Raw genomic sequence first — 25,358 nt, 5'->3', positions numbered from 1 at the left:
ACTATCTCGGGCGCAAGTTAAATAAATTAAATATGAAATGCTAGAGCCTACATCCACAGTATGCCACAGTATCTATCTCCAAGTGTAAATGTATAAAGCAAATGTGGACAAGAACAGTTCATTGAAGTAAATAAAGCAGAGTATTTCTGAAAAACAAGAATTTTCTGGGTGCAGGCTAATCATCAATAAGTTAATGAAATCAATTTATGAATAAAATCACTGCCAATATTAAGAAAGTAACAAACCCCCAAAATATTTTTGATATTTGAATGCAATACAGTGCAAAATTGGAAACTTGATAGATATCCCAGTAAAATCCCATCTATACATTTGGTATGAACAATCATGAAACACAATTCTTTGAGAAATTTTCTCTCAAATGTTTAAGTCCATGACTTTCAAACACTAACTTGCTCAAACCTAGTAATGTTTATGTGAATTAAAGCCTGTTAAGTTTTGAACAAAATTGTTTTTTAAATTATCTCAATCCTGGCCTGAGAAAAGAACATATTATAAATATAGATTTTACTACATGGCAGCCATAACTATAGGTAACTTCCTTTTCTAAATTAGCGACTTTTCTAAATTGAAGACAGTAACAAAAAACATGCCCCCGGCTGGTATATAAGGCAGTCCCTCTTTTTCCCCTTTGTCTCTGAGTGTCCTCCTAAGCTTATCTCTGAAAAATATAAACACAACATTATAAGCATGGGTGGAAAATTGGACTGACATGAAGTTTCTCGAAAAAAGGAACTATTGGTAATTAGAATACGTTCTTTATTCCTTCTGACCCCATAGCAGCCATAACTGTGTAATGTATCAAACCAATACCAAACTCGGTTAGTACAAATTAAAAATGTGTTTGGAAGCTGAACGAAGATATCCAAATGAAAAAGACTAGAGAAAGCATGAACAGAGGACTACCCCAGCTGCCTTGCAAAGCTGCACTGCTGAAATCTGAGCCTTGCATGCCCAATGTGTTGCCACTGCTCAAGTTGAGTGGCCGCGAGGATCTCTGGCACGCATAACTTCACTGATCCAATTGGATATGGTTTGTTTAGAGGAAGTATACCCTATCTGCTGGGTCAAGGAGAGAGAGGAGAGAGGAGAGAGGAGAGAGAGGTAGCAGCACTACTGCCTATTAATGTGGAACTGGACACCACCTTAGGTAGGAATTAAGGATTAGCTCTGAGTACTACTTTATCCAAGTAAATATTGTGAAAAGGCACTTTGCACCACTCACCCACTCCCCACTCTGTGGGCAGTTGTAATTACTATCAAGAAAACAACTTTTAGTGTCATCCATTTCAAGGAGACTTTCTGCAGAGGCTCAGATGGGTCAGACATCAGTGCATTTACAACTAAATTAAGATTCCTTGTGACCACAAAAGGACTGGCCTCTACAGAATAAAGAAGACATTTGTTACGTTCCTGTATGCAATATAATTTCCTCTGTCAGCCCTCCTATCACAAAGGGTACTGGAAGGATGTATTACTTCCCTGAAAAGGAAGTTGATTATGTACAACGGTAGTACAGTCTAAACTTCAGTCAGACATCAGGCATCTCCAGTAAACAATTAAGAATAATTAAGCTGATGCATTTCAAACTTGAAATAGGCCTTTTATATTAGCCTAAATCAATAATGCTGGTAATAATACTGCTAATAGTACAAGTTGTAATGTATCCGTTTCATTGTCCATTAAGAATCATTTTTGTAATGGAAATTGAATGTTTAGGATCATTCATGAAAATATTTATCAAAATTATATTATTTGTTGGCTTGTGAAATATTAAAAATTATTTCTTGAAAGCTTCTTAATTTAGTATGAATTATGACAGATTATGTATAATAAGATATCTGCTTATCAGGCTATTCAGTTTCAGACATTTCTGGAAAACACAGAAATTTCTTTTAAAAATGTTACTTTACAACATTAGAATTAAACACAAAATAACCACGGAGAAAAAATAAAAAAAATTCTAGTGTAACGGTATCATTTGATATAGAACACCTTCAATCTAAAACAGATAGCAGAGGACTGAGTTACCACAGTGCAGGCTCAGCAATAATGAACCTGTCAGTGCAAGCTGAAAAATGCCCCAACCAGCCTTAAGTGACATCTTTTGAGAATGCTGACAACTACAATTGTTTCAGGAATTACAGAAAAGCAACCAAAAGGGGCAAGTGTGCATTATAGGGTTAATTTTTATGAGGAATTTAATGGTGGTTTTAAAACTCCAGTTTCATGAAAATCTGAGTTGCTGGGTATCATGGCCTGGGTGAACTGACATGCAATGACCCATAAGGCCTTTGCTGAAACCATGCTGAAGGAATCAAGGATCTATGGAATGGTAGCTGCTACTGGATTCAATTAGAGCCACACCAGGTGATAAACTTCTTTCAAATCCTGTAATAGATATCTGAATAATTCTTCTTCATTGCCTATACTACAGTATTGATTAAATGTTCTGACACCTCCTTTGTTCTTAGCATACTTCTCCATGCCATCACAGTCAGCCTCCCTGGATTTGGATATAGAATGGGGCATTGGAATAGTAGATCTGACTGAAAAGGAAGAGACCAAGGGCTAGATTTACTAAGCTGCGGGTTTGAAAAAGTGGGGATGTTGCTTATGCCAACCAATCAGATTCTAGCTTTCATTTATTTAGTACTTTCTACAAAATGACAGCTAGAATCTGATTGGTTGCTATAGACAACATCCCCACTTTTTCAAACCCGCAGCTTAGTAAATCTAGCCCCAATGCTGTTTGCTGAACAATTCCCAATCTACTGGAAATCACAGACGGAGAGACCAAAATAGAAGAATTGCTCTCACTTCTGTCTTTTTGCTTATTTATAAAGGCTACCATCGAAAATTATAAAGACACTTTCCTTTCAGATGAGAATAAAAGTGTTGAATCACTTTCCAAATTGCACCCATTTCAAAGATATTTATACATGAAGAATTGTGTTATTTCGTGAACACTTGCATTGCACCACATGTCCATAAAGGTGAGCTGCACAACCAGTGGCATCTGTTGTTTGAATAATTCCCTATGGTTTTACAAGTGACTTTACTTTTGTTCTCTACTTTGGGTTTTGCCACCACCAGAGCAAATGTCTTGTGGTTTTTGACAGGGTAAAGTCCTTCTGTAATTCCATCTTGCCCATGAGAGTAATTCTATGATGAATGACAAAATCCATACCTATCGTAAACCTTTCTTAATTTTCACTTGCAGCTGACATGCTAGGAACTGGATCTTGATATACCTTTATTGTAATAACAATAATCTGTTCTGTATGGTGTATATCTGGACCCCCAGTAACTGAATCTGTTGTGATGGGATAAGATAACTTCTCATCTTGTTCACAATCCAGCCTTGCTGAATCAGAAACTGTATTACATAACCAATCTTTCAATTCACACTGCATTCTCAATTCCCCACCACAACCAGATAAGGCCAAACCTTGCTTCTCTAGATCAGCAATAAGTGTGATTAACACCTTTGTAAAATGTCCCTGGAAGTGTCGCCAGCCCGAAGGGAAGTGAACTGAAAATGTTGGCTCAATGCACAAAATGTGAGAAACTGCCTGTGATGAACAACAGCAGGGCTGTGAAAATAGGCACCCTAAAATTTGTGTATGTCAGAAAATCTCCATCAGCAATGGACAGGAGGGTGGAATTCACAGACTACATGAGGCAATCTACTAGGATGACCTGTAAATAGCTGGATATTGTTGACTCACACTGCTGAGAATTGGAACCCCTACACTACACACAGCAAGGTTGTCTCACACCTAGAGTAAAGTCAAAATATCTGCTTGCTAGAGCCAAGAGCTGCTGCAAGCATTTCCTCCTTGAATCACTGCAAGGCTCAGTGATAGCACCCTTCTGTGGAGCACAAATTAACTGCTGCTGAATCATTGATTAAAATAAACATAATTTTGTGCTCCTTTTTTTATTCACCATAAACACTTTCTCTTCTAATCTACCTAAATATCTGTATTTAAGCTATTAACAATATCACCACCTTCTGGATCTGCACAGAGTCCCCATTAATTGGAGCCTGTGTGTGTATTTATTTGAACAAATTCACGCACTCCACTGCAAAATTTGTGAGGCTCACTATGTCCTTTATCTTCTGAATTATCTGTATAAAAAAGCCACTTTCTGAGGATTATACTACACTTCACAAATGATATTCTCACCCTTTCCTCATAAAGTAATAAAATGATAATGTTATCAGACCTCGCCATCCCCTAGAATTAGAGGGCTCCTGAAAATGCTAAATTAAGGAACAATTAATAGAGACATTCTCTCCAGCAATCTAAAGCTGGATCTAGCTTATACGTGTTACAATGAAACTACATAAACCCCTGCTTACAATTTAGAAAATAAATTTCTAACCTAATAACACCATAATCAGCTATGTTCTTTACACTCTTTGCACACCCAAAGGGGAACTGGCTTTATTTAAGTGACCCAACAAATAAGAGTATCCCCTCCAGCTCTCCCAGAGAGAGTACTACAGTCAGGTAAAATAAAAAACATATAAAAAGTCAGTATGTAATAGAAACATATATATCAAAATATAATAAGCAGAAACCATTGTGTAGAAAAGTAATTTATTACATCTATTTTCAATTTTAAAACTTTTAAAAAATATTTCTACTAAGCTCAATTTATAAATGTGGCTGACACATAAATAAAGGGCCTGAGTCATTAAGGTGAGCAAAGCAGAAAAAGGAGTAACTTTGCACCTAGGCAAAACCATGTTGCATTGTAGGAGGAGGAAATTAAATTGTGGCGAGAGATTTAAAGATAGGGCATGTCCTAGATCAACTTTAAATTTCAGTGTAATAATAAAGCTATCAAGTATTTGTGTGCTAGATTAAAAAACAGCCAGAATTTAACTTGTGTGCACAATAATAAACTAATTTGCACCCCTAGCATTGTAACATGGTTTGTCCTGGAGAACATTTACTCCTTTATTTGCCTTACTTTCCTTACTGACTCAGGCCCATAGGAGCCATTATTTCAGAAACGTCTGAGAATATGGAACCAGACCAAGTCTCTTTGTAAAATTAGCTTTAATATGAAGCAGTTTTTAATCCCGCTGACTATCAATCTCACCACTCAAAGGAATGCTTAAGACCAACTGAAAAGTTCCACCAATAATCGTCATTAAGTATTTAGCGTTGTATGTGGATGTCAATCTTATGAAGCTCCCATGAACCAGTAGTAGTAGAAATAATAAAGTGTTTTTAAAGAGTCTTGAAAGTCCTTTATCGTTATAGTGTTTCTCTGTTTCTTCAGTCTCTCCTAACAATCTATTTAAATTGTCCACATGCCTTAATCTGAGTGGTCAGCTACCCAGAGCTTCAACTTACCTGCAAATTCTTTATTCATCCTATTGCAAAACGTTTGAACTTACTTAAATCAACCATTCAGAAAGCCTAGGCTAGAAACACAAAAAGTAATACTACAGAAATACCCATCACATTTCACGGCAAGACAAAGAGGGAGCTCCAGGCCCCTACATGGCTTCTCACGGTACTGAAGACCCGGAATGGACGCAGAGGATGTCCCTGACACTAAGTTTATATTCTATATGTACTTGGCGCCTAACAGTTATTGTCAGTGATATCCAAATAACGAATTATATCATTCCAGGTGTTCCGCCACAAAACATGATTTTTAGTAAATCTACAAAAGACATGGGGGTAAATGTATCAAGCTGAGAGTTTTCCGGCGGGTTTGCAAACATAATCAGATTCTAGCTATCATTTATTTAGTACATTCTACAAAATGATAGCTAGAATCTGATTGGTTGCTATAGGCTAATAATAGAATAATAGTTTTACACCGCACCAAGTCGACCATAATTACTCATACATAATATTTATTAAGTCATTTTTTTATATCACTTGTATTAGGGTATAGACTATAGGCAACATCTCCACTTTTGAAACCTGCCGGAAAACTCTCAGCTTGATACATTTACCCCCTGGAATAGCAGCCTTTTATTTTTTTTAGTACTCTTACCTGAGAGTCCAAATCTTCTCCTTTAAGGCACAAATTGGCATCAATCATGTTGAGTCCCACAAGAAGACCAACAATCACAGCTCCTTCTTCCTCCATCATTAAAGCTTCATGCTCATAAAAATCACTAGTTCAAGAAAACAAACAAAAAATGGTATTTTAAGTAATAAATTGACGGATTGCATGCAAATAAATATGTAGACTGAAAACAGATTTCACATTTTTAAGACTAGAAGACAACAAAATGTAAAATGTTAAAACAAGCAAAATAATATTAAACATGTATATACCGTGAGGCATTAAAACATTACAAAAATATACAAGTATTGAAACATTTATATATTAAATTACATAAAAGTGTAGAGAAATGTTTTAAAACCTTGATGAGCACAAAACATAAAAATAAAAAAAAGAACATTATATGATCTATTTTGAAACAATATACAAATAGCAAATGGCAACTCAAGAGTTAAAACGGATCTGCAGTAAAGAAATGTTTTCATTAGGGATATTACTTGTGGTCTAAAAGGAAAGATATGTTTATCCAGCAGTAATAGCAAGAAAGTAAGCGCTCCCTAAAGAATATTTTGTGCAGCTTCGATAATCTATTCAGATATAGATTAGACAAATTTAAGAGTAAATAAGAGGTGTAAAATGTTTCGTTTATTTTTTTAAATGTAATGGACTGCTTAGATATAGGCAATCCATGAGCGGTTAAGCCTTAAAGTATCCACACAATGGGCTTGATTCACTAAGGTAAGTTAAGCAAAAAATTGTAAAATAAGTTTTCTTATTCAAGTTTTCTGGACAAAACCATGTTACAATGCAAGGGGTGCATATTAGTTTATTATTTTGCACATAAGAAAAATACTGGCTGTTTTTTCATGTAGCACACAAATACTTGATAGCTTATCTGAAAATTGAAATTTAAAGTTGATCTAGGACATGCCCTACCCAAACTATAAATCTGCCATCACATTTTAAGTTTATCTCTCCCTCCAATGCAACATGGTTTTGCCTTACTTATACTGCTTTCATACTGCCGCCCAGGCAATATCCCGGGTATATGAACCCAGAATATTGCTCCTCTTGGGATGTTTTTTCTTTTTGTTATTTTTTTTTTTTACTATAACATTGTGGCTGGTGAGAGTCACCCTGTGTGAACAAGCTTAAGGCGAAATGTACGTCGGGCGTGGTGACGTCACAGACCCGGAAGTACTGGCCGACGGCTGCTGTTCAGCCTCGACTCTCGGTAATCGATGCTATTAGCCATATATCAGTTATAAGGGGGCTAATAAGTATTACAGTATGAGTGACAGATAGATGTATCAATCTACATTGGAAATTAGCCAGTGTATGATATGGAACTATAGGGAAATACCAATGTGCTGTAAAAAAATACAGTCAAATATATGCAGCTGACATACAGCTGGAGATCTCAGTAGTATGATAGGGCACCATAGGGAATACTAAGATGTTATTATAATAACGCCCAACATATGCAGCAGACATACAGCTGGAGATCTCAGTAGTATAAGAGCGATAGAGATTAAACTGTCACATAGATTTTAAGCAAGGCATTATTCAACAATGCTAAGGTGGCAGTATAATCTAGATATTATCAGATGATCAATAAAATACATTAGTATTACATCTAGATCCGTGGCAGGAATATATATCTATGAAGCAATATTAACATACCAACAGATATTATTTTATTGATCTCTAGTATCATATGTACCACTGGGTACCATTACCGTCACGATTAGACATATTTATGTTGGTATTATAGTTACTATAAATCATGAGATGATGAGGTCACTTATATAGTAACTAGAGGAAAATTCTCCCAGGAACTCTAGAATATAATAATAAATGATTCTTTAGCTAAAAAAGGGACATTGGACATATTAATTACCATCTATTTGTCCATATCCCCAACTATAATGATACATGCACTTTGGGGAATAATATCTGGCTCTAAATATATATGAGGGCTTAATATGCATGTGAATTTGATATAATCTGTGATATATCTGAGTATATTGAGGTGCATTAAGCTTGATATATTTAACTATTTAATGTCTCATTGTCAGATAAAATATACACGGCCAATACATTCCAAGGTCTGAATAAATAAATAAAAAAAATGTTTAATATCTTTTCTCTATACCTTTCATCTCTTTATGTTTTTAAATATTTCGCCTATTTGTGATTTGTATAATAAAAGCTTATTTTTCCCAATAAATATGAATTTTTAAGGATCATTTAGTTGGGAACATTATATAAAAAAAAATGTCTCCCATTTATTGTATTTAGTGAACTGGAGTGCCTTCCACACATATACTGTGACCATACTTGGGTCTTTTTTTCTAAGAGTTTGATCTTATATTGGAAGGGCACCCCCTCAGGACATATTTTTTTGATACAATATTGGATTGGTCTTAAATGAGGATGGTTCTAATCCTAGTGCGATAACTACTCCCCCTTTTTTCTGTACAGTCTGGTGAGAGTGCAGGCTTCCTGGAGTAGACCCGGGAATTACCCCACCAAAAGCCTGAGGACCTGGGAATTAGACCTGGGACCATTCATATGAATTGGGTATTCTTTACTTTTGCTTAACTTTCCTTAATGAATCAGGCCCATGTGAATAAAGATTAACATGCACATGTATACTGACTGTATGTTTTTATGCAATCTCCACTGTATGGTTTAAGCACATCATCCAGCAATACTTTTCTATATCGGCACCATCCCTTTATATATAATCCTGCAGTAGGACAGGGATAACACCAGAATATCTACAACTGAAAAGGAAGAGGTTTTTGATCGGCCAAGTCCAAGTTCTGGCTGCCTCCCCATTGAGAAGCGGTGGCAGGACCTTTTAAGAGAACTATAAATAAACAAGGATCATCAAACACCAATGAACTGAAGCAGTGTTGTAAGAGGAGTGGGATAAGTATGATAAGTACTGATAAACTCCTACACAAAATGATTGCAGTCATGGCCAAAAATATTTTTATATTTTTTTGTAATAATGCACAATTTTTTTTACCATAATTGGTCCTAGTAATCTGTAATTCATCTACTCACACAGTTTCTGATAAATCAGGTAAAGAAAAACTGGAATTCAGAATGGTGACACTTCAGATTACAAAAATAACAATTTTCTTAATTGGGAGTTACAGCTGCATTTTACCATTAGATTAGCCACATTAATCCTTTAAATTACATGAGATACAGAAGTTGACTTCAATATAAGGGCCTACATAGCGATTACCATATCAACCATGTAAATCTGTGCACACATAAAATCCACATGCTGCGTGGCTGCACTGCATCTATAACATATGCATGATGCAGTTTTTACTATGCAAACAAATAGTGTTTGTGTGTAAACTACCTGCAGTGTAAAGAGGCAACATTTCACGTGTGCCAGGGTTTACATGGCTGATCTGGACATGAGTAGACATAAAAAAAAATAGATTGTGTATGTGTTTCCTTTAGAACAGTACAGCAGCAATTAGTAGGAGCGGAGATCACTATTTCACACTTTATAATATTTTATAAATAAAATAGAAATAAGGCATGCAGCTCAGCTGCATAGCATGCATATTTCATGCTTCATATTTGAACATTCAAATTAAAGTGGATATTCATAACTCCTAACATTTAGACTTTTGTGGCAAAATAAGCCTGCCCTGATACTTCCAATCCCACTCTGAAACACCTATTTTCCCCTCACTCTAAACTCCACCCACTTTTATGAGCGTTTTGAACCAAGACAATTGGGAGGTATAAAAGCCATGATACAAAACCAAAAGCAGCGAAACATAGTTAAATGTCAACCAATTAAAATGCAGCATGTGTATGTCATGTGCGCCAGGTTTTAAAAGTGAAACACATACACCATTGATATGACTTGGTCACTACTTGGCCACTTTTGCATACCCCACCTCCTACAGGAGAGCATGACATTAGGACAGTCATGTGAGGGACACACATTAAATCTGATTTAGTTAAAGATGCGTAATAGCACCAGAGGACCCGCTGTAGTAATAGTGGCTAACAAATTAAATGATATGTTACAATATTGGGTACGAAACCAGGTAATGGTAATATAATTAGCCATCATTAGTGGAGGAATGAATAAGGGATAGTAAATATCAGATCTTTAGTGGTGTGCATATATAAAGGGGTGACAATACAATAAATGTGTCAGACATGAAATCAGCTAACAGGGGATAGTTACAATGTATCTAATCATCTCAAGTAGGAGAATAACAGATACATTCTAACATTAGAAAGAGATCACAATATTATTGAGGGGATTCATGAAAAATTTTGAAGTGAAATAAACGTAATGATTAAAGGATATCTCATGGCAATTATTAAAAGATGTTTAATGGAGGAATGAATCCACTCAAGATATATTGGATCAAACACATAATTTAAATTTGATATCAAACAAACTACTGAAATAATAAAAGCATAAAGTTACATTCCACAACACGCTTGTAAGAGTTGCATTGACTACTGAGAATATATGTTAAGCTGATATGATGTCTGTGAATAATGCACAAAGAAATATTAATCACCCCTGATTACTGGGAATACATAAAAGGCTGATATAAGGTCCATAAAAACGCAGAAAATAACAATTATTACATTGATAAAGTGAAGTTCCACATAAACTGGGGAAAGCAAGAAGGGCTGATATAACAAAACTGATACATTTATGTATGGTTGGAAACATGTATTAGGACCATAAAAGTCTTAAACATATATCTTGATAGCCCAAAAAATACAGTAACTGTATTTTAGCAATAATGAAACACTATTTCTTCTCTTTATACACAATGTCTTCCTACAGAACATAAAAAGTACATCACAGTTCATTAAATAACATAACCAGGCTATGCAAAATGGGCTGTTATCCGAATTGAAGCACCTTTTTTTTTTTCTTTATTTTTGCAGGTCTACAATACCTTAGAAGATCCTTGTGGTCTATAAGAAGTTGCAAGTAATCCGCTAACTTCTTTTGCATTAATGAAAGGTGTAACCAAGCTCTCCCTCTTCCAACAGATGTCCTTAAAAGAAAAAAAATGAAATGTAATTCTTAATGAAAATTACAAAAATGCCTTTACTTGAAATATCTATGATACTACATATAGAAACTGAAGGTCCTTAAGCACCAATGGCTTCAATACCAGTACAGGTGATTACTGTGTCAATAAAAGGTCATTCATTGGTTTACATAGACCAGTAATGCTGTATTTGTTTATTTTTTTAAACTGTTAATTAACAGCTTCAAAAGCATAATAACAGAGTATCACGAGAACATATGAAAAGCTGTAAGATACAATACAACTTAATAGAATAAGCTATGATCGTACAAAACAGAGAGAGACACTAGAACATACTAGCCTGAGCTAACGATGTTGGTTTTCCTTATAAAGTAGAAAGGTGGGGCAGGAAGATAGGATTAGAGAGAGGTTTCTCAGGATACTTGTGATATGTTCCATTTGGTATGCACACCAGATACAATTGCAGACCTACATAATCTTAGTAAATGAGGTTATTTCAAAGTGACCACTATTATTATTATATTTAATTTATATAGTGCCACAAAAGGTCTCCAGTAGCATACAATACATTTACAGTAGTATACAATAAACAATTATTACACAATACATGAAAGACAAAAGCATAAAAGGACCAGACATACTGATTAAACAAGTTACACACAGATAACTTGGTAATGCAAATTAAGTAATTTATGGGACAGTGAGTGAGAGTGATAGTAATGTCCAATGTGAAGTAGGTCTGGGCTCAAGAAGAAAGGGCTAGAGAAGGAGGCCTAGAGGTAATGGAATAGTAGAAAGCGAAAACGAGGAAAGAGGGCTCAGCTCGTGAAGCTTACATCCTAAAGTTACGGCATGTAGCTGCACTTAGGATGTGCCTGGGAATCTTACAAGCATGATTGAGGACGTTTGAGATTAGCAGGGGGAGGAAAATATACTTAGGGTCTCAATGACTCAGACTAATAAAATTAGAATGTCCTTCCAAAGCGGCTGAATATTAGGGCAACTCAATCAGATATGCATCAAAGACCCTGGCTGGTTACAGTTTTTCCAGCAAGCATTAGAAGAATCTGAAAGGATGAAGTGAAGCTTGTTTGGAATGTAGCACCTCAGATAGAGCAATGTGTAAGTACTCTCTTTGATACATAGGCTGATAAAGGATAACGCAACTTGTCAGGCCACTATACTGAGTCTGGGGGCACTGCGAGGTTCGAATCCAATTCTAGCTGTCATGTGAGAAGGGAATAAGGGCACTTAAGATTGTTTCAGGGTCAGGCCGATCCAAAAGAAGATTTCCTAATTGGGGACCCACCTGATGTTTGTACCTGGGGGGGGATGTTATCGGACACATGGTGCCAACCAAGATGCCCAGGCTATCTGAACCTGTAGATCTTTGGAAAACGCGGGCATGGATTTGCCCTCTTTTGCATGACCAGAAAACCTGCATCACATCTTCGGGGAAGAGAGGATTTTGTCAGGAACTCTAATAGGTGAAGCATGGAAAAGGTAATAACTTCAGAAGGATATTCATCTTTATCGAGGTACTTTGACTAACCCAGGAGCTAAGCAGACCAACTCCATGAGGTTAGATCATTTTTGTCAAGATTAGGGTTTATGTAATCCGAATGGAACATCAACTGACGGGAAATGTAAGCTCTAAGAGCGGTTTCCTCTTTAGAGGGCTGAAGACATTCTAAGATCTCTGTCTTGGTCACATTTATCTCCAAACTGAATAAAGCTGAAAAGTAGAGGACGTTTTATTTTGCGATTGCAAGAGGCCACCTTTGCTCTGGGCTTGCTCGAATATTTAGGTAGACCATCAACACTGCGAACAAAAGAGGACATGAAATGTGAGGACTTAACTGAAATATACAATCAAAATACTGATGCAAGTGTGCTTTAAAGTAAGAAAACATAATGTCTGTGTACTATGATTTTCTTCTTTTTCTTTGTAGTGGGTTTTCAATTTTCCTTCCAATACTGGCTCTTTGCCCCTTCAGAGAAACAGGATTTGTCCCATGTGAAAAGATGCAGAAGGAAGAGAGGAGAATTTAGAAGCTCAAGGCTACTTGATTACTTTGTAGCTACAGTGCAACAAAATGCCTGCTGTTGAGGTGCTACTTGTGAATAAATGTTTATTTTTAAGGCTAAACGCCTTTCTGACTCTGACACTGTTTCACATCATGCTGCATTTTTTAAGTGGCTTTTCTCCATTGCATTATAGTGCTGTTACCAAGATATTAAAAAAACAATCTTTCCCTACTAGATTTTAGATTTTTTTCTGGGGTCTCCAGGATACTTCTGTGGATATCCACTGTTTTGAATTTCTCAGTAGAAGGTACCAATTATGCTGATGGTCAATCCTTCCAAGGAATTCCTGCAAGCCCATCACTTACAAAATTAGTAGTGATTGGGGGATGGGAGTGTAAGCATGTACAGCAGTGATTACCAAAGCCAGCGCTGTCTATAACACCCATGCATATATCATATCACAGATGCTGCAATATAGCATAGAAATGAAATCAGACAAAAAAAAAAAAAAAAAAAAAAAGAACTCAAGCAGAAATTCAATTCAGCGCGAGGCGTCTCTGTAATGTTCCCGGAGACACTATGCGTCAATGTTATGGCTGCATTCGTGAGGAAAGATGAGCAGAGATCCCTACCGTAATTGCCGGCAGTGTGCACAACGCCATATCCACACACCACATGGACCGCAACTGAATCAATGCTTTTTATTTTGTTTTTAATAACACATTTTTGAACACACAAGAAAGCCAACAGGTCGAGTTTAATAATAAACTAACCCCGCACAACAACCATAACTGCCTGCTGGATGTTCATGCTGCATCAACTGCTACTGATATAAACCTTTAATATACCTAACTTTTAACATTAAGGTGTTGACATTAAAAACAGAGGGGCGTGCAGCTTTCAGAACAATTTAATATTAGTCTACTCATAGCTATATTACCAAATCGCAGATTCAAATTCTAGAGTACTCAACCGATTTTGATTAGCAAACAAAATTAAAAGTTGCCATCAACAAGGAAAGTAAAATAAAATGCCCTCCCTATTTATTGGTTTCCAAGTTGCAAAACAGTAGTGATTCCAGAAATGTGAAGATATGCAATATCTAGTGACACCGTAACAAATCATTTTTCTCTTTTGGAAAGGAATATCATTTTTAATTTCAAGATGTTGATCCATGTGTCAAGCGTGGCTGGTTGGATGGCTGGGGCTGACACAAGAGGAATCAACAGTAGATCAATTCTAAATTCTTCCGTCAGCTGCAAGAGGGGAACGACTTACTATCGAGCCATCTGAGGAGTGTCTTGCAAAAAGCAGTCCACAACTCAAACGAAAAAGAAGCTTCAATTACTTTCTTTATTTGCTATACATAAAGTTTTATTACCAATAAACTTAAAAGGACCTTTAAAATGGGATGAGGAGCTTGATATTGAGACTCACAAAACAGGTAGTCCATATTTTGCAGGTTTAGGTCAATGGAAGCAAGATAACAATAATGTTATTATCAGTGGCCGAAGTTGAAATTTAAAAATGGCGGCATGGAAAATGTAATGGTAATGTAAGTGAACGGAAATTGATAGTTTTACAATTAAAGCAGAGGGAAAAGTGTCGGTATTGTCTACCACTGTATATCAGGCCACTATGGCCACTCATTATTACATTATAAATAACAGCAGTTGGTCAAGTCTTCCAATAATAATGCAGCAGGGATTAACTTTTACTCACTAGGCAGAGGTGAGAGGCCAAGGGGACTGTATATTTAAGGCAATGTCTTCAACATTCATACATACAAATTATGCCTCAGCAAAGACCCAAAGTGCTGACTTTGTTTTACATTTATAATGCCAAAATAATGTGTACTGTAAAGGTTAAAAGCTTCTTTTTTAAGTTTTAAAATGACAATTAGTTCCAGTGCAGGCAAGGTACGGATGTGTCCAAGCATTACAAATCTGTCTTAAAACCACCTTGAAATTAGGCAATAAAAAAAATACCTGTTTGTAGCATGGAAATATTCTGCGAACCTACAATTATGTGATTCAGGTAGCAATGTTGCAAGCAACAATTTTGGTTTTGTCTTATCTTAGATATAAAAAAGCACACCTATGGACTGTCTCAACCTATCCACTGCTCAGCAGAATTTACTGTAGTGAAAAATTCTGGGCAAAGCACAAATATAGGTGCATCTGACAAATTAAGAATTTTATAGAAGGAAAGAGAAACCGCACTAAGCTTTGGAATTAGTATTACATCCCTATATAATGGCTATCAAATTTTAGCCACCCAGGAGATATAGAAATTATATTATTGCCTAAGAGGTGCGCCCTAAAACGTTGAAATCCAAGGATATGAGAGAAGCAAAAAAGAAGAGAAAAGTATATAAAGGAGCACTCAAGAGATGTGATTTCACTTATCACTCCCCCTTTTTTAATTATTTTGCTAGCTTTTTCTTATTCAAGATACACTTTATTTTTAATTTTGTAACAATAAAAGGTTAAATATATTATTGACATATAATTTACATCTCCTGAGTGCCCATTTATATACCTTTCGCCTCTTCTTTTTTGCTTCTCTCATATCCTTAGATTAAGAATTTTGTGTATTACACAGCATATTGTTGACAGCTCTTGGTTATCCTTAGAAATAAGGGGTGCATATTATAAATTATTTGTAAGATGGAAAAAATAATGTTGTTCCAGTATACCTACAATGTTACAGATATCTTTATCAATGCACCAAGCTAGATAAAGTACTTTGACTAGATATATGGGGTTGGAAGCAATCAATGACATCTGAATATTGTATAATTCTCCAGTGGTTTCTTACAATGGAGAGAAATTTATATATATTTTGTACATTAACTTTTTTTTATTTTCCTATACATTTGATGTAAGTGCAAACTATTTAAAAGGTGTAATCTACCTTCAGGCTACAATGAAAGGGAACTTCTCCCTATAGAACTTTGTGGGGCTTCCTCTCTGGGAACCTGCACTGTTACTAGAGATGTTCACTGACCCCTGTGTTTTGGTTTTGGATCTGGATTAACGTCGTGTTTTGGTTTTGGCAAAAATGCCCTCATGTGTTTTGGTTTTGGATCCCTATTTTTTTCTAAAATCCCATAATTTGGCTCTTTTTTTGTACCTACATTATTATTAACCTCAATAACATTAATTTCCAGTAATTTCCAGTCAATTTCTGTCAAGTAACAAGAAGAACACTGCTACCCCTTCTGTTTCTGTATGAGCAATCGCACTGAGCAATGGCACTGGAGATTGACAAGAACACTGCTCTCCATGTTTCTGTGTAAGCAATGACTGGATCTCCTGGGGAGAGAGGTAATTATGGAATCCAAAACCCGCCCGATCTGACAACGCAACAATGACATTTTGCCTCAATTCAGATCCAAGGACACGCGAAAGTACCGTGCCGGCTCGCGAGCCTACTCAGATCCATTAAGTTCGGGTGGGCTCAGTTTTCTGAAAATCGAGCCCGAACATCTCTAACTGTTCCCAGTATTGTAGCCATACACCTAACAGCCATAGAAGGAAAATAGCAGTCAGTGAACACAGGACAAAAGATTCAATGTCATGGACTGCTCTCTTTGCTCCTCGCTATACACAACTGCCACCTTGGCACAGTTTTCTCTGCTGGGAGAGAACCCAACCAATGGGATGGGTGGCTTATATAACATTGATTATCCAAATGTGGTCATTTAAGCGCTTCTTATCGTATTGATCTTTGCAAAAAGCATATAGGTGGACATTTGGAACAATATTTAAATGTATTGATGATGGTGTGGATAAAAGTATTTCTGAGCAAAGACCGGTTTCTTGTTCTAAATCACACATGACAGTTAGTCACTTTACAAGGTTTACTTTAAACTTATTAGATGAACAATAAGATATGGAATATCAGATTCAGCTAAAACCCATTATATTACAAAATTTAGAAGACATATAATATCAAGTGCTACACAGGTTTCGATTTACGAAATTTATAGAAGCAGTGTAACATTCTTTTAAAGAAAGTGTTCAGGAATATGGGTCCAGTTTGTGCAGGTCTTGTGGTTGACCAGCCGATTTGTGGGACTATGTAAGTGAAGCATGTGACAGAGACAGTTTTAAGATGTGAGGAGAGAACTGAGAGCAAAGGGAAGCAACAGACAGGGGATTTAGTCATTGGCAGTGTCCCCAAACAGCACAGAATAGTGTTTAAATGCTACTGGTAAATTCATGTGATTGTGATTTTAAACACATATACTGTATATGTAATGGCATTAATATACCCAAATTGTATATTTTGTTTTATTTGTTTGTTATACTGTCCCTTCTTTTGTTATCTGAGCTCAATCAGGGTGGTTTGGTTTGTTAGTTTATTCAATAAAGGCTAATGGTACATGACAAGGGAATGACATGTTTAGTATATATATTTTATCCAAGTAGTCTGATTTCTCGCAAACTTTTCTCCACAAGTTTTTAAATATTTAGTTAACGTTAAATCTTAGCCGTGCAGGTTCTTTACAACATATAAAGAGATATCAAATTATGAACTAAATATACAAAAAAAGGTTCTGTTCAAAACCTTAATTCAATTATGGATATTACATTACTAATTTATGAGAGGGGCTGTTTCTATAAAAAAAAAAACAAAAAAAACACCCTTACAGAAAAGAAAAGGGATAGTGATGCAACAGCACTCAGAATACCGCTTACTGTCTTTTGTTTTTTTTTCCACTATGTCTTTCTTCTATAATAAACTCTACAAAATGAAAAACTATAAGTGTTCCCATCTTCTACTAATATACTCCAGCCAAATATCTCAAGTTCTGTTGCCAGTATTTTTATTTTCCCTACAAAAAAAGCCTCTTATCTTGACATGTCACCAGGGGAGGGCTGGCAAACTTTAGCCCGGGGAACAAGACTGGACTCAGCAGCCTATTAGGAACATTTTAAAGGAAAACAATGCAGGTGGCCAAGTGACCCAGCCCCAGATAGCCCATTATGTGACTGGCTCGGGGGGTCAGATGCCCCCCTGCCCCTCAGCCCAGCCTACCCCTGCATGTCACTTCTAAATATTGAAAATGTGCTTCCCCCACTCTTTCTGCAAAAGATATGCAATACAGCGCTTTAATTAATTTTGGCTCATCAACCTGGGCTGTCAGGTTTCATCTGCAGTATAACTACTGCATTACAGTAGCTTCCATTATAACTATACTACTCCCCCAAGAGCCTGGCCAGCTGTTCTCCATGTTCAAGGGGGCAGCAGAGATCACCAAAGGAAGAACGTAGAGGGCAACAGCAATGAGAGTCAAACTTACCTAATCCCGTAAGTGAACTGAGATGGTACTCCAGTAGATCTTCTAAACAACTCTGTCCATGGTGCAACAGCAATAAATTCCAACTACCATCACAAATTCTTAGATGTTTTATATTTGTGGAAATTGATTATGGGGCAGTTAAAGCACAGATTTATCCCAAAGAACTGGCAGAAAGAGATATATAAGCCAGATAGATCAATAATGAGACATAAAAAAAAGACTTATGCATACCGCTACTGTGGGTAAACCAGCCTTTTTTTGCCCAAACTATATTATCCACTCAAATGTATTATTATTATTAATTTTTATTTATAGGGCGCCACTAGGTGTCCGCGGCGCCGTACAGAGACAGACAAGATTACAATACGAGGTGAGACAGCACAGAACAGTAAACAATAATCACAGTAAATCAGTGAGCTCAAGGCACAGCTAGAGGGGAGGGGAGAGGGGAAGGTTAGCCAGCAACAGCACCTAGGAGGGAGGGCACAGATGAGAGGGAGACCCCCAGGGGGAAGAGAAGGGAGCGAGAGGGGACGCGGGAAGAGGGTCCTCGAGGAGGAAGGCAGGGTAGCTGGCGAGCAGAGTTAAAAGTGGTGAAGACAGGAGGAGAGAAAGCACTGCTCAAAGGAGCGTACAATCTAAGGGGAGGGGTGGACTGACAGAGAACACAGGGGAGAGAGGGAGAGACGGAGGAACGGAGGATAGGGGAAGGGGAATGGAGGGGAAGAGTCAGAAGAAAAGGTAGGAAGTTAAGTGGGAGACTGGAAAATGTAGAAAGTCACAGCTGGATGATGTGGAGTCCAATCAGAATCCCCCCGAATACATACCACCACCATATAATATATTACACAAATATATAAAACCATTCATAGGACCGCTATCATTTCAGACCCATTCAAACTTACACATGAAACTTAGCAAAACAAATATGATGTTAAATGATTATTGCTTTTTGTATTGTATTGTATCTGAAAACAAATAATAATTCCTAAAAAAAATAAAAAAATCATTCGTACCATGAAGGTATAGATGAATTCTTAACACAAGTGGTTGTGAGCTCTAAATAATAACCATTAACAGAGACCAGAGCAGTAATAGTCGTACAAATAAGTAAACAAATAGATGAATAAGCCAACAGGTAAACATGACTATTTGGAGTAATACAGAAGAAAAATCATCAAGTACTTGTTGGTATCTGGCATTAGTAGTAAACATAGGTATAACAATGATGAGCTGTGTCCGTGGTGCTCCACTAAGATATGCCGCCCTGCTTGTATCAAAAAAAGTTCACCACAACTTCACAATAGCATAACATATATAGATCGATACACACATCAGGCGCTGTCTTCACACACACTGGTAAGAAGGATGTATATAGCATATGGAACCAATATCCAAAGTTCAATACTCTGAAATATGAAAATATACAACACAGAAAAAAAACTAATGGTGAAGTATGTTTGGCATAAGTGTGATTATGTTGGATCTAATCACTCCTATATAAATATATGCCCGTACCAGATATTGATAATGCACACAACACCCGTGTTTCCACTCTATGGAAGTCCCCTATAGGGTATGCGCTTACTCAAAGGTAGAAATAATCAAGCCCTCAGAGGATGTAGCGATGTTTCACTTTTTTCAGATTGTTCTCATTGGTGATTTGCACTCAAAAATAGGAAGAATAAAACCAATCTGGTGCATTACCTTTTATAAAACAATCATATAAAATTCCAATACATATTGCTCGTACCAGAAAGCGGTATAATTCACGCATCTAACAACGAGGTAGATGTATCCCTCACCCCAGTCAATTCCATCCATCCATGCGTGTACCCGACAGTCCCGATAACTCAGCTGTTTAAAACCAACGCGTTTCAACCTGGATGCGGTCTTTTTCAAGGTGTCTTGAAAAAGGCCGCATCCAGGTTGAAACGCGTTGGTTTTGACTGGGGTGAGGGATACATCTACCTCGTTGTTACATGCGTGAATTATACCGCTTTCCGGTACGATGTGCTATGGCAGCTCTTGTTGCGATAAAAAACTTTACCCATCACATATCTGTCCCAGGAGGGAATTGAGGGGGATAGTGGTGTAGTAGGGCAAGCTCTGGGAAAGGGTTTGTTGGATATGCAAGGACCATCTCCAACAGATGAAAAACATTTAACCACAGGGGCTGAACACAGTGCTTAGGTTAGACATATCAGGGGGAAAGGGGTACATAGTGGGTATGGAACAAAACAATATATTATAAAACACAGGCAATCTACACAGTCATCTCTCTGAAGTAGTATATTATGGGGCGGCCCAGCAGGCTTGTCATAGCCTTATTTACTTTAGGTTATGTGTAAATAATGGGGCACACTGGATTTTCACTAAACACTTCTTCAATCCATTTTTAATACCAATATCTATCAGGACATCAACCTTGGTTTTTATCATGTTCACAAGGTTCTTATCAACCATGAGTTTGATAAGAACCTTGATAAGAAGTATCTACATCTAATAGCTGCCTTCTAACCTCTTGATTGTACGCCTTGTAACCGTGGAGGACAATAGCTCCCCACCCATTTATCAGTTGGACATATTACTATATTATTATTTGCTGCACGGGTCTTTAAAGTCAACCTTTTGTCTTTAGACAGAGGGTGGAGACAGTTGCTTCCAGGCCTGTGCTATGGCAGCTCTTGTTGCGATAAAAAAACTTTACCCATCACATATCTGTCCCAGGAGGGAATTGAGGGGGGATAGTGGTGTAGTAAGGCAAGCTCTGGGAAAGGGTTTGTTGGATATCCAAGGACCATCTCCAACAGATGAAAAACATTTAACCACAGGGGCTGAACACAGTGCTTAGGTTAGACATATCAGGGGGAAAGGGGTACATAGTGGGTATGGAACACAACAATATATTATAAAACACAGACAATCTACACAGTCATCTCTCTGAAGTAGTCAAATACAAGTATAGCCAATTGGCTAATGGAGTAAAAATTCAAAACCATAAACATAAGTCACGCCTTCTTATACAGTATGGAGACCAGACCATTATAATCTAAGCACTGTGAACTTCTAAGATAAAAGAAAAACATTAAGGCCCAGGAGGACCAGTCATGTCCAGCTGATGGGGGGAGCGAGGTGGAGCTCCCTCTTCCCTCATAACATAAATATGCCACCTACGCCATTTCAATAGTGGGGAGGTGGCTGCCGAGGAATACGGAACTCCTAAAGTCTCCATCTCGAAACTGAAGTTCAATTTTGCTACAATCTTAGGCAAAGTCGGTGGAGTCAGTTGATTCCAGGCCTGTGCTATGGCAGCTCTTGTTGCGATAAAAACTTTACCCATCACATATCTGTCCCAGGAGGGTATTGAGGGGGGATAGTGGTGTAGTAGGGCAAGCTCTGGGGATGGGTTCCAAGGACCATCTCCAACAGATGAAAAACATCTAACCACAGGGGTTGCAAGATTGGTCAGGACCAAAAAATATGAAATATATCTCCTCTCCTCTCTTCTCACAGAGCAATTACGCCAGCATGTCAGGAGTGCAACTTCTCAGGAGTCACATACAGTCTATTCAAAAGCTTAACTAGCATTTCAGTGTGATTGAGACATTTGAAGTTTTGAAAGATATGTTCCCACTCCTCCTCGGAGAAATCTACCCGGAGATCAAACTCCCATTGAAGTTGTATTTTGGATTTGGCACAATCAACTTACGAAGTTAAAATAGTGTACCAGGTGGTTATACTAACTCTGCTCCTACTTTTTGCCCAATTCACATGATATATAGCCGGAGGAGATCTTTGAGTGAGGGCTCTGCCAGCCAGTGTCTAAGTTGAAGGAATTTGTAGAAGTCCCTTCTAGGCAAGTGGTATTGCTCACACAAATGTAAAAAGAGGAGGAAAGTGTACCTGATTCAAACAATTGCCCTAACTTAAAAATCCCTCTAGATGCCCATCTTGAAAGGTTTAAATCAGTGATCTGTCTGGCAACAGCTTGTATTTAGACATTTGCCGTGGGACGGGAAAATCCCTCAGGCCCCTCACATAGTCGATCCCACACTATCAATGAGTCCCTAGAAAGAGCAGGCAGGTTATGAGCTTGAGGTCTCCAGTTACGAGGAACCCACACTAAATCAACCAAGGGAAAAATCAGGATTATGGGCCTTTTCTAGGTCGACCCAAGGCTTCCTTCCAGGGGGAAGGAAGCCTTGGGTCGACCTACAAAACACATTTAGAGATAGAAACTTAACCATTATCTAACGTGATATATACAGAATTATAGAGGTAACATAATAGATACATAATACATCTAGAGAACTCCAATACCAAACAAAATAGAGGGATAGTGTTGCAGAAGATGTTGTGTTCCGGATGGAAAAAGAGGGGAAAGGGAACAAAAGAAAAGGGACAAAGGGGAGGGGGAAGGAACCCCCCTATAGGATGGGGAAACAAAAATAACCCTATTCATAGATTCAAGCCATTTGCCAGAAGGACAGGGAACCGGCAAAATACTTAACCTGGGGTGCATGGCTAGGGCCACAATGCGCCATTACCAGCATACATGGATAGGTATAACCGAACATATGAAAAACAATAAAAACAATAACAAGACTGGAACGAGAGACATTTGAGTTTAAACACTTGGTCAGTCCAACTTCTCAGATTATCAGTATGAATTCTGTGTTCACTACTTAATACAGACTAATTATATAACTTTCCTCTAACCTTGTACCATCTCTCTATCTGCATTATACAAGGTAAGCTATGCCCCCTCCCACAGCCCTCCCACAGACACCAGCCCATGTTTTACTAACAGATTTAGAGCACCCATAATCGCAGTGCAGTCAAGGATAACCAATGAGATGTCTGGAACGAACTGTTGCTGTCGACTGCCGTCTCTGCAACCTGGGAAAAGAACATAAGAGAGAAAACCCAAAACACCACCATAGTGGGGGAGGTTACCCCAACAAGTACTATTCCAAAGGATATAACATTGACGTAAACATAAGGATCCCTTCGCTTGAGGCTAGCCCATCTAAACAATCAACACAATATTATAAAGAGACTAGATTTGTGTCACTCTCCATATGGTGATCTTGCTAAAATGGCCAGAACTTTAGGGAAAACGTCCAGTGGAGCCGTCCCTTAATCATAAGGTTGCAGTCCCTAAAAGAAGTGTCCATCTCGAGCTCTGCCGAGGCAAGACGATGAAATGCTGAAGAAAAGTAATTTTCCTGATTCCAGAATTCCTCTATGTGGTCTAATCACCACTTGATTGATCCCGGGGTTTAGGGCCAGGCTGTGGAGATTGGATGTTCCAGGACTCCAAGATCTTTGCTCCCTCTTCCACCGTGGAGAACACATGCATCCTATTGGATCTGTAGACCAGGAGTTTGACTGGGAATCCCCACCTGTAGGGTATCTGTAGGGAATATAATTTTCTCTCAGTATTTGGGTGACTGGCTGTAACAATCGATGTTTGGTTACTGTAGCTTGTGAGAAGTCTGGAAACAGCTGTAGGTTTTGCAAAGTTTCTAAACCCTCTGCTTCCCTCGTTGCTCTCAATATACGCTCCTTTACATGAAAGAAATGTATGCGCATGAGGTTGTCTCGGGGCAGAGTATCTGACGCATTTCTGGCTTTAGGGAATCTGTGTATTCGATCAATAAAAAAGTCCTGAGTGGAGGCTGTGGGCAAGAGCTTTCGAAACAGATCTGTTGCGCTATACAGAAGGTCGGCATTGGAAACCTGTTCTGGAATACACCGTATTTTAAAATTGTTTCAACGGGATCTGTCCTCCACATCTGCCAACTTTTCTCTCAAAATAGACAATTCTGCTCCGAGTTGTTCATCCGAGGTTATCAGCTCATTATGGGAGGCCACCATCCCCTTCATATTGGTCTCCAGATGGTCCGTCCTATTCCCAATCTCTACCACTTCCGCCTTCACTTGAAGTGTGTTGATAGAAGAATGCATTTCAGCAAGTATGTCTGTTTTAAAGGTAGATAACAAATGCTGCATCATTTTAAAGGTGATCAGGGCATCTGGATCAATTGGAGCTGAGGAATCCCCGGGTGGGACTGGCGAGGCAGATCTGGGTAATGAGTCGCCACGGTTACCAGCTCCTTTAGGCATTCAACTTTTCAGGTTTAAAGAAAGGTAACTGTTTAGCTGGTTTGGCAGGTTAGATCTTTTAGGGGCCATGTTTACATCTATGTTCCAACAAAGTGATTGCAGCTCTCTAACAGCTTTGTTCAGATAGCCCAATAAAGGAGAAAACAAAGGAATTGTATTCAGCACATTGATAGCATGTAGCGTGGGTCAACTTCTCCTAAAGGAGGTGAAAAATATGCATGCGGGCGGCAGCTGTAGACACCTTTTAGATCGGATACATTATTGGTCGGTCTGTAGCCTCAAGACCAGGCAGAGGCCTATGCGAATTTGTATTCTTCAAAGGACCCAGCTGGGTCCTGAGCTTGGGGATAGGCCCTCTTGGAAAACAGTCCCCTGATATTAGTGAGGATGTCACGAGTGTCACCAGAAGGGATGGTTTGAAAGCTTTTTTAAACACTTGGGAAAAAATGAGCGACCATGGAAACTCTACTGGCAGTGCATGATAATAACCACTAGGTGGCAGTAAAGGGCTCCAAAGACAGAGCCTGTGTGTAGTATAATCCAAGCCAGAGCCCTGAAATATAGGTAAAACTATGACAGTACCTCGGTGAGATCCAGATGATGGGGTCAGGGGACCTTGTGAGGATCATAGAAAACAGGCGATAACTTGAAGTGCTGACAGATTCCTGATGCATGTTACTAAAGAGGTAAGTGCTGGGAGGGTTCTGCACAGCAGGTGCACTAGTGTGGGGAGCCAGCAGGCGAGCTCAGCAGCA

The 25,358-nt window shown here is 38.1% G+C and overlaps 1 protein-coding gene across 1 annotated transcript in view; it reads right to left on the bottom strand.

The window, feature by feature from the left end:
• LOC142152797 (RUN and FYVE domain-containing protein 1-like) overlaps positions 1–25,358 on the bottom strand; it is a 183,454-nt gene that overhangs the window by 140,006 nt on the left and 18,090 nt on the right. The window contains exons 4-5 of the mRNA XM_075209791.1: positions 11,034–11,135; positions 6,049–6,172 (exon numbers count right to left, since the gene is read on the bottom strand). Coding sequence (XP_075065892.1) covers positions 6,049–6,172; positions 11,034–11,135 — 226 coding nt within the window. The remainder of the gene's footprint in view (positions 1–6,048; positions 6,173–11,033; positions 11,136–25,358) is intronic.

Source organism: Mixophyes fleayi, chromosome 4 (genome assembly GCF_038048845.1).
Source record: "Mixophyes fleayi isolate aMixFle1 chromosome 4, aMixFle1.hap1, whole genome shotgun sequence".
NCBI classification, from domain to species: Eukaryota; Metazoa; Chordata; class Amphibia; order Anura; family Limnodynastidae; genus Mixophyes; species Mixophyes fleayi.
This window is presented reverse-complemented; position numbering and strand designations above follow the sequence as displayed.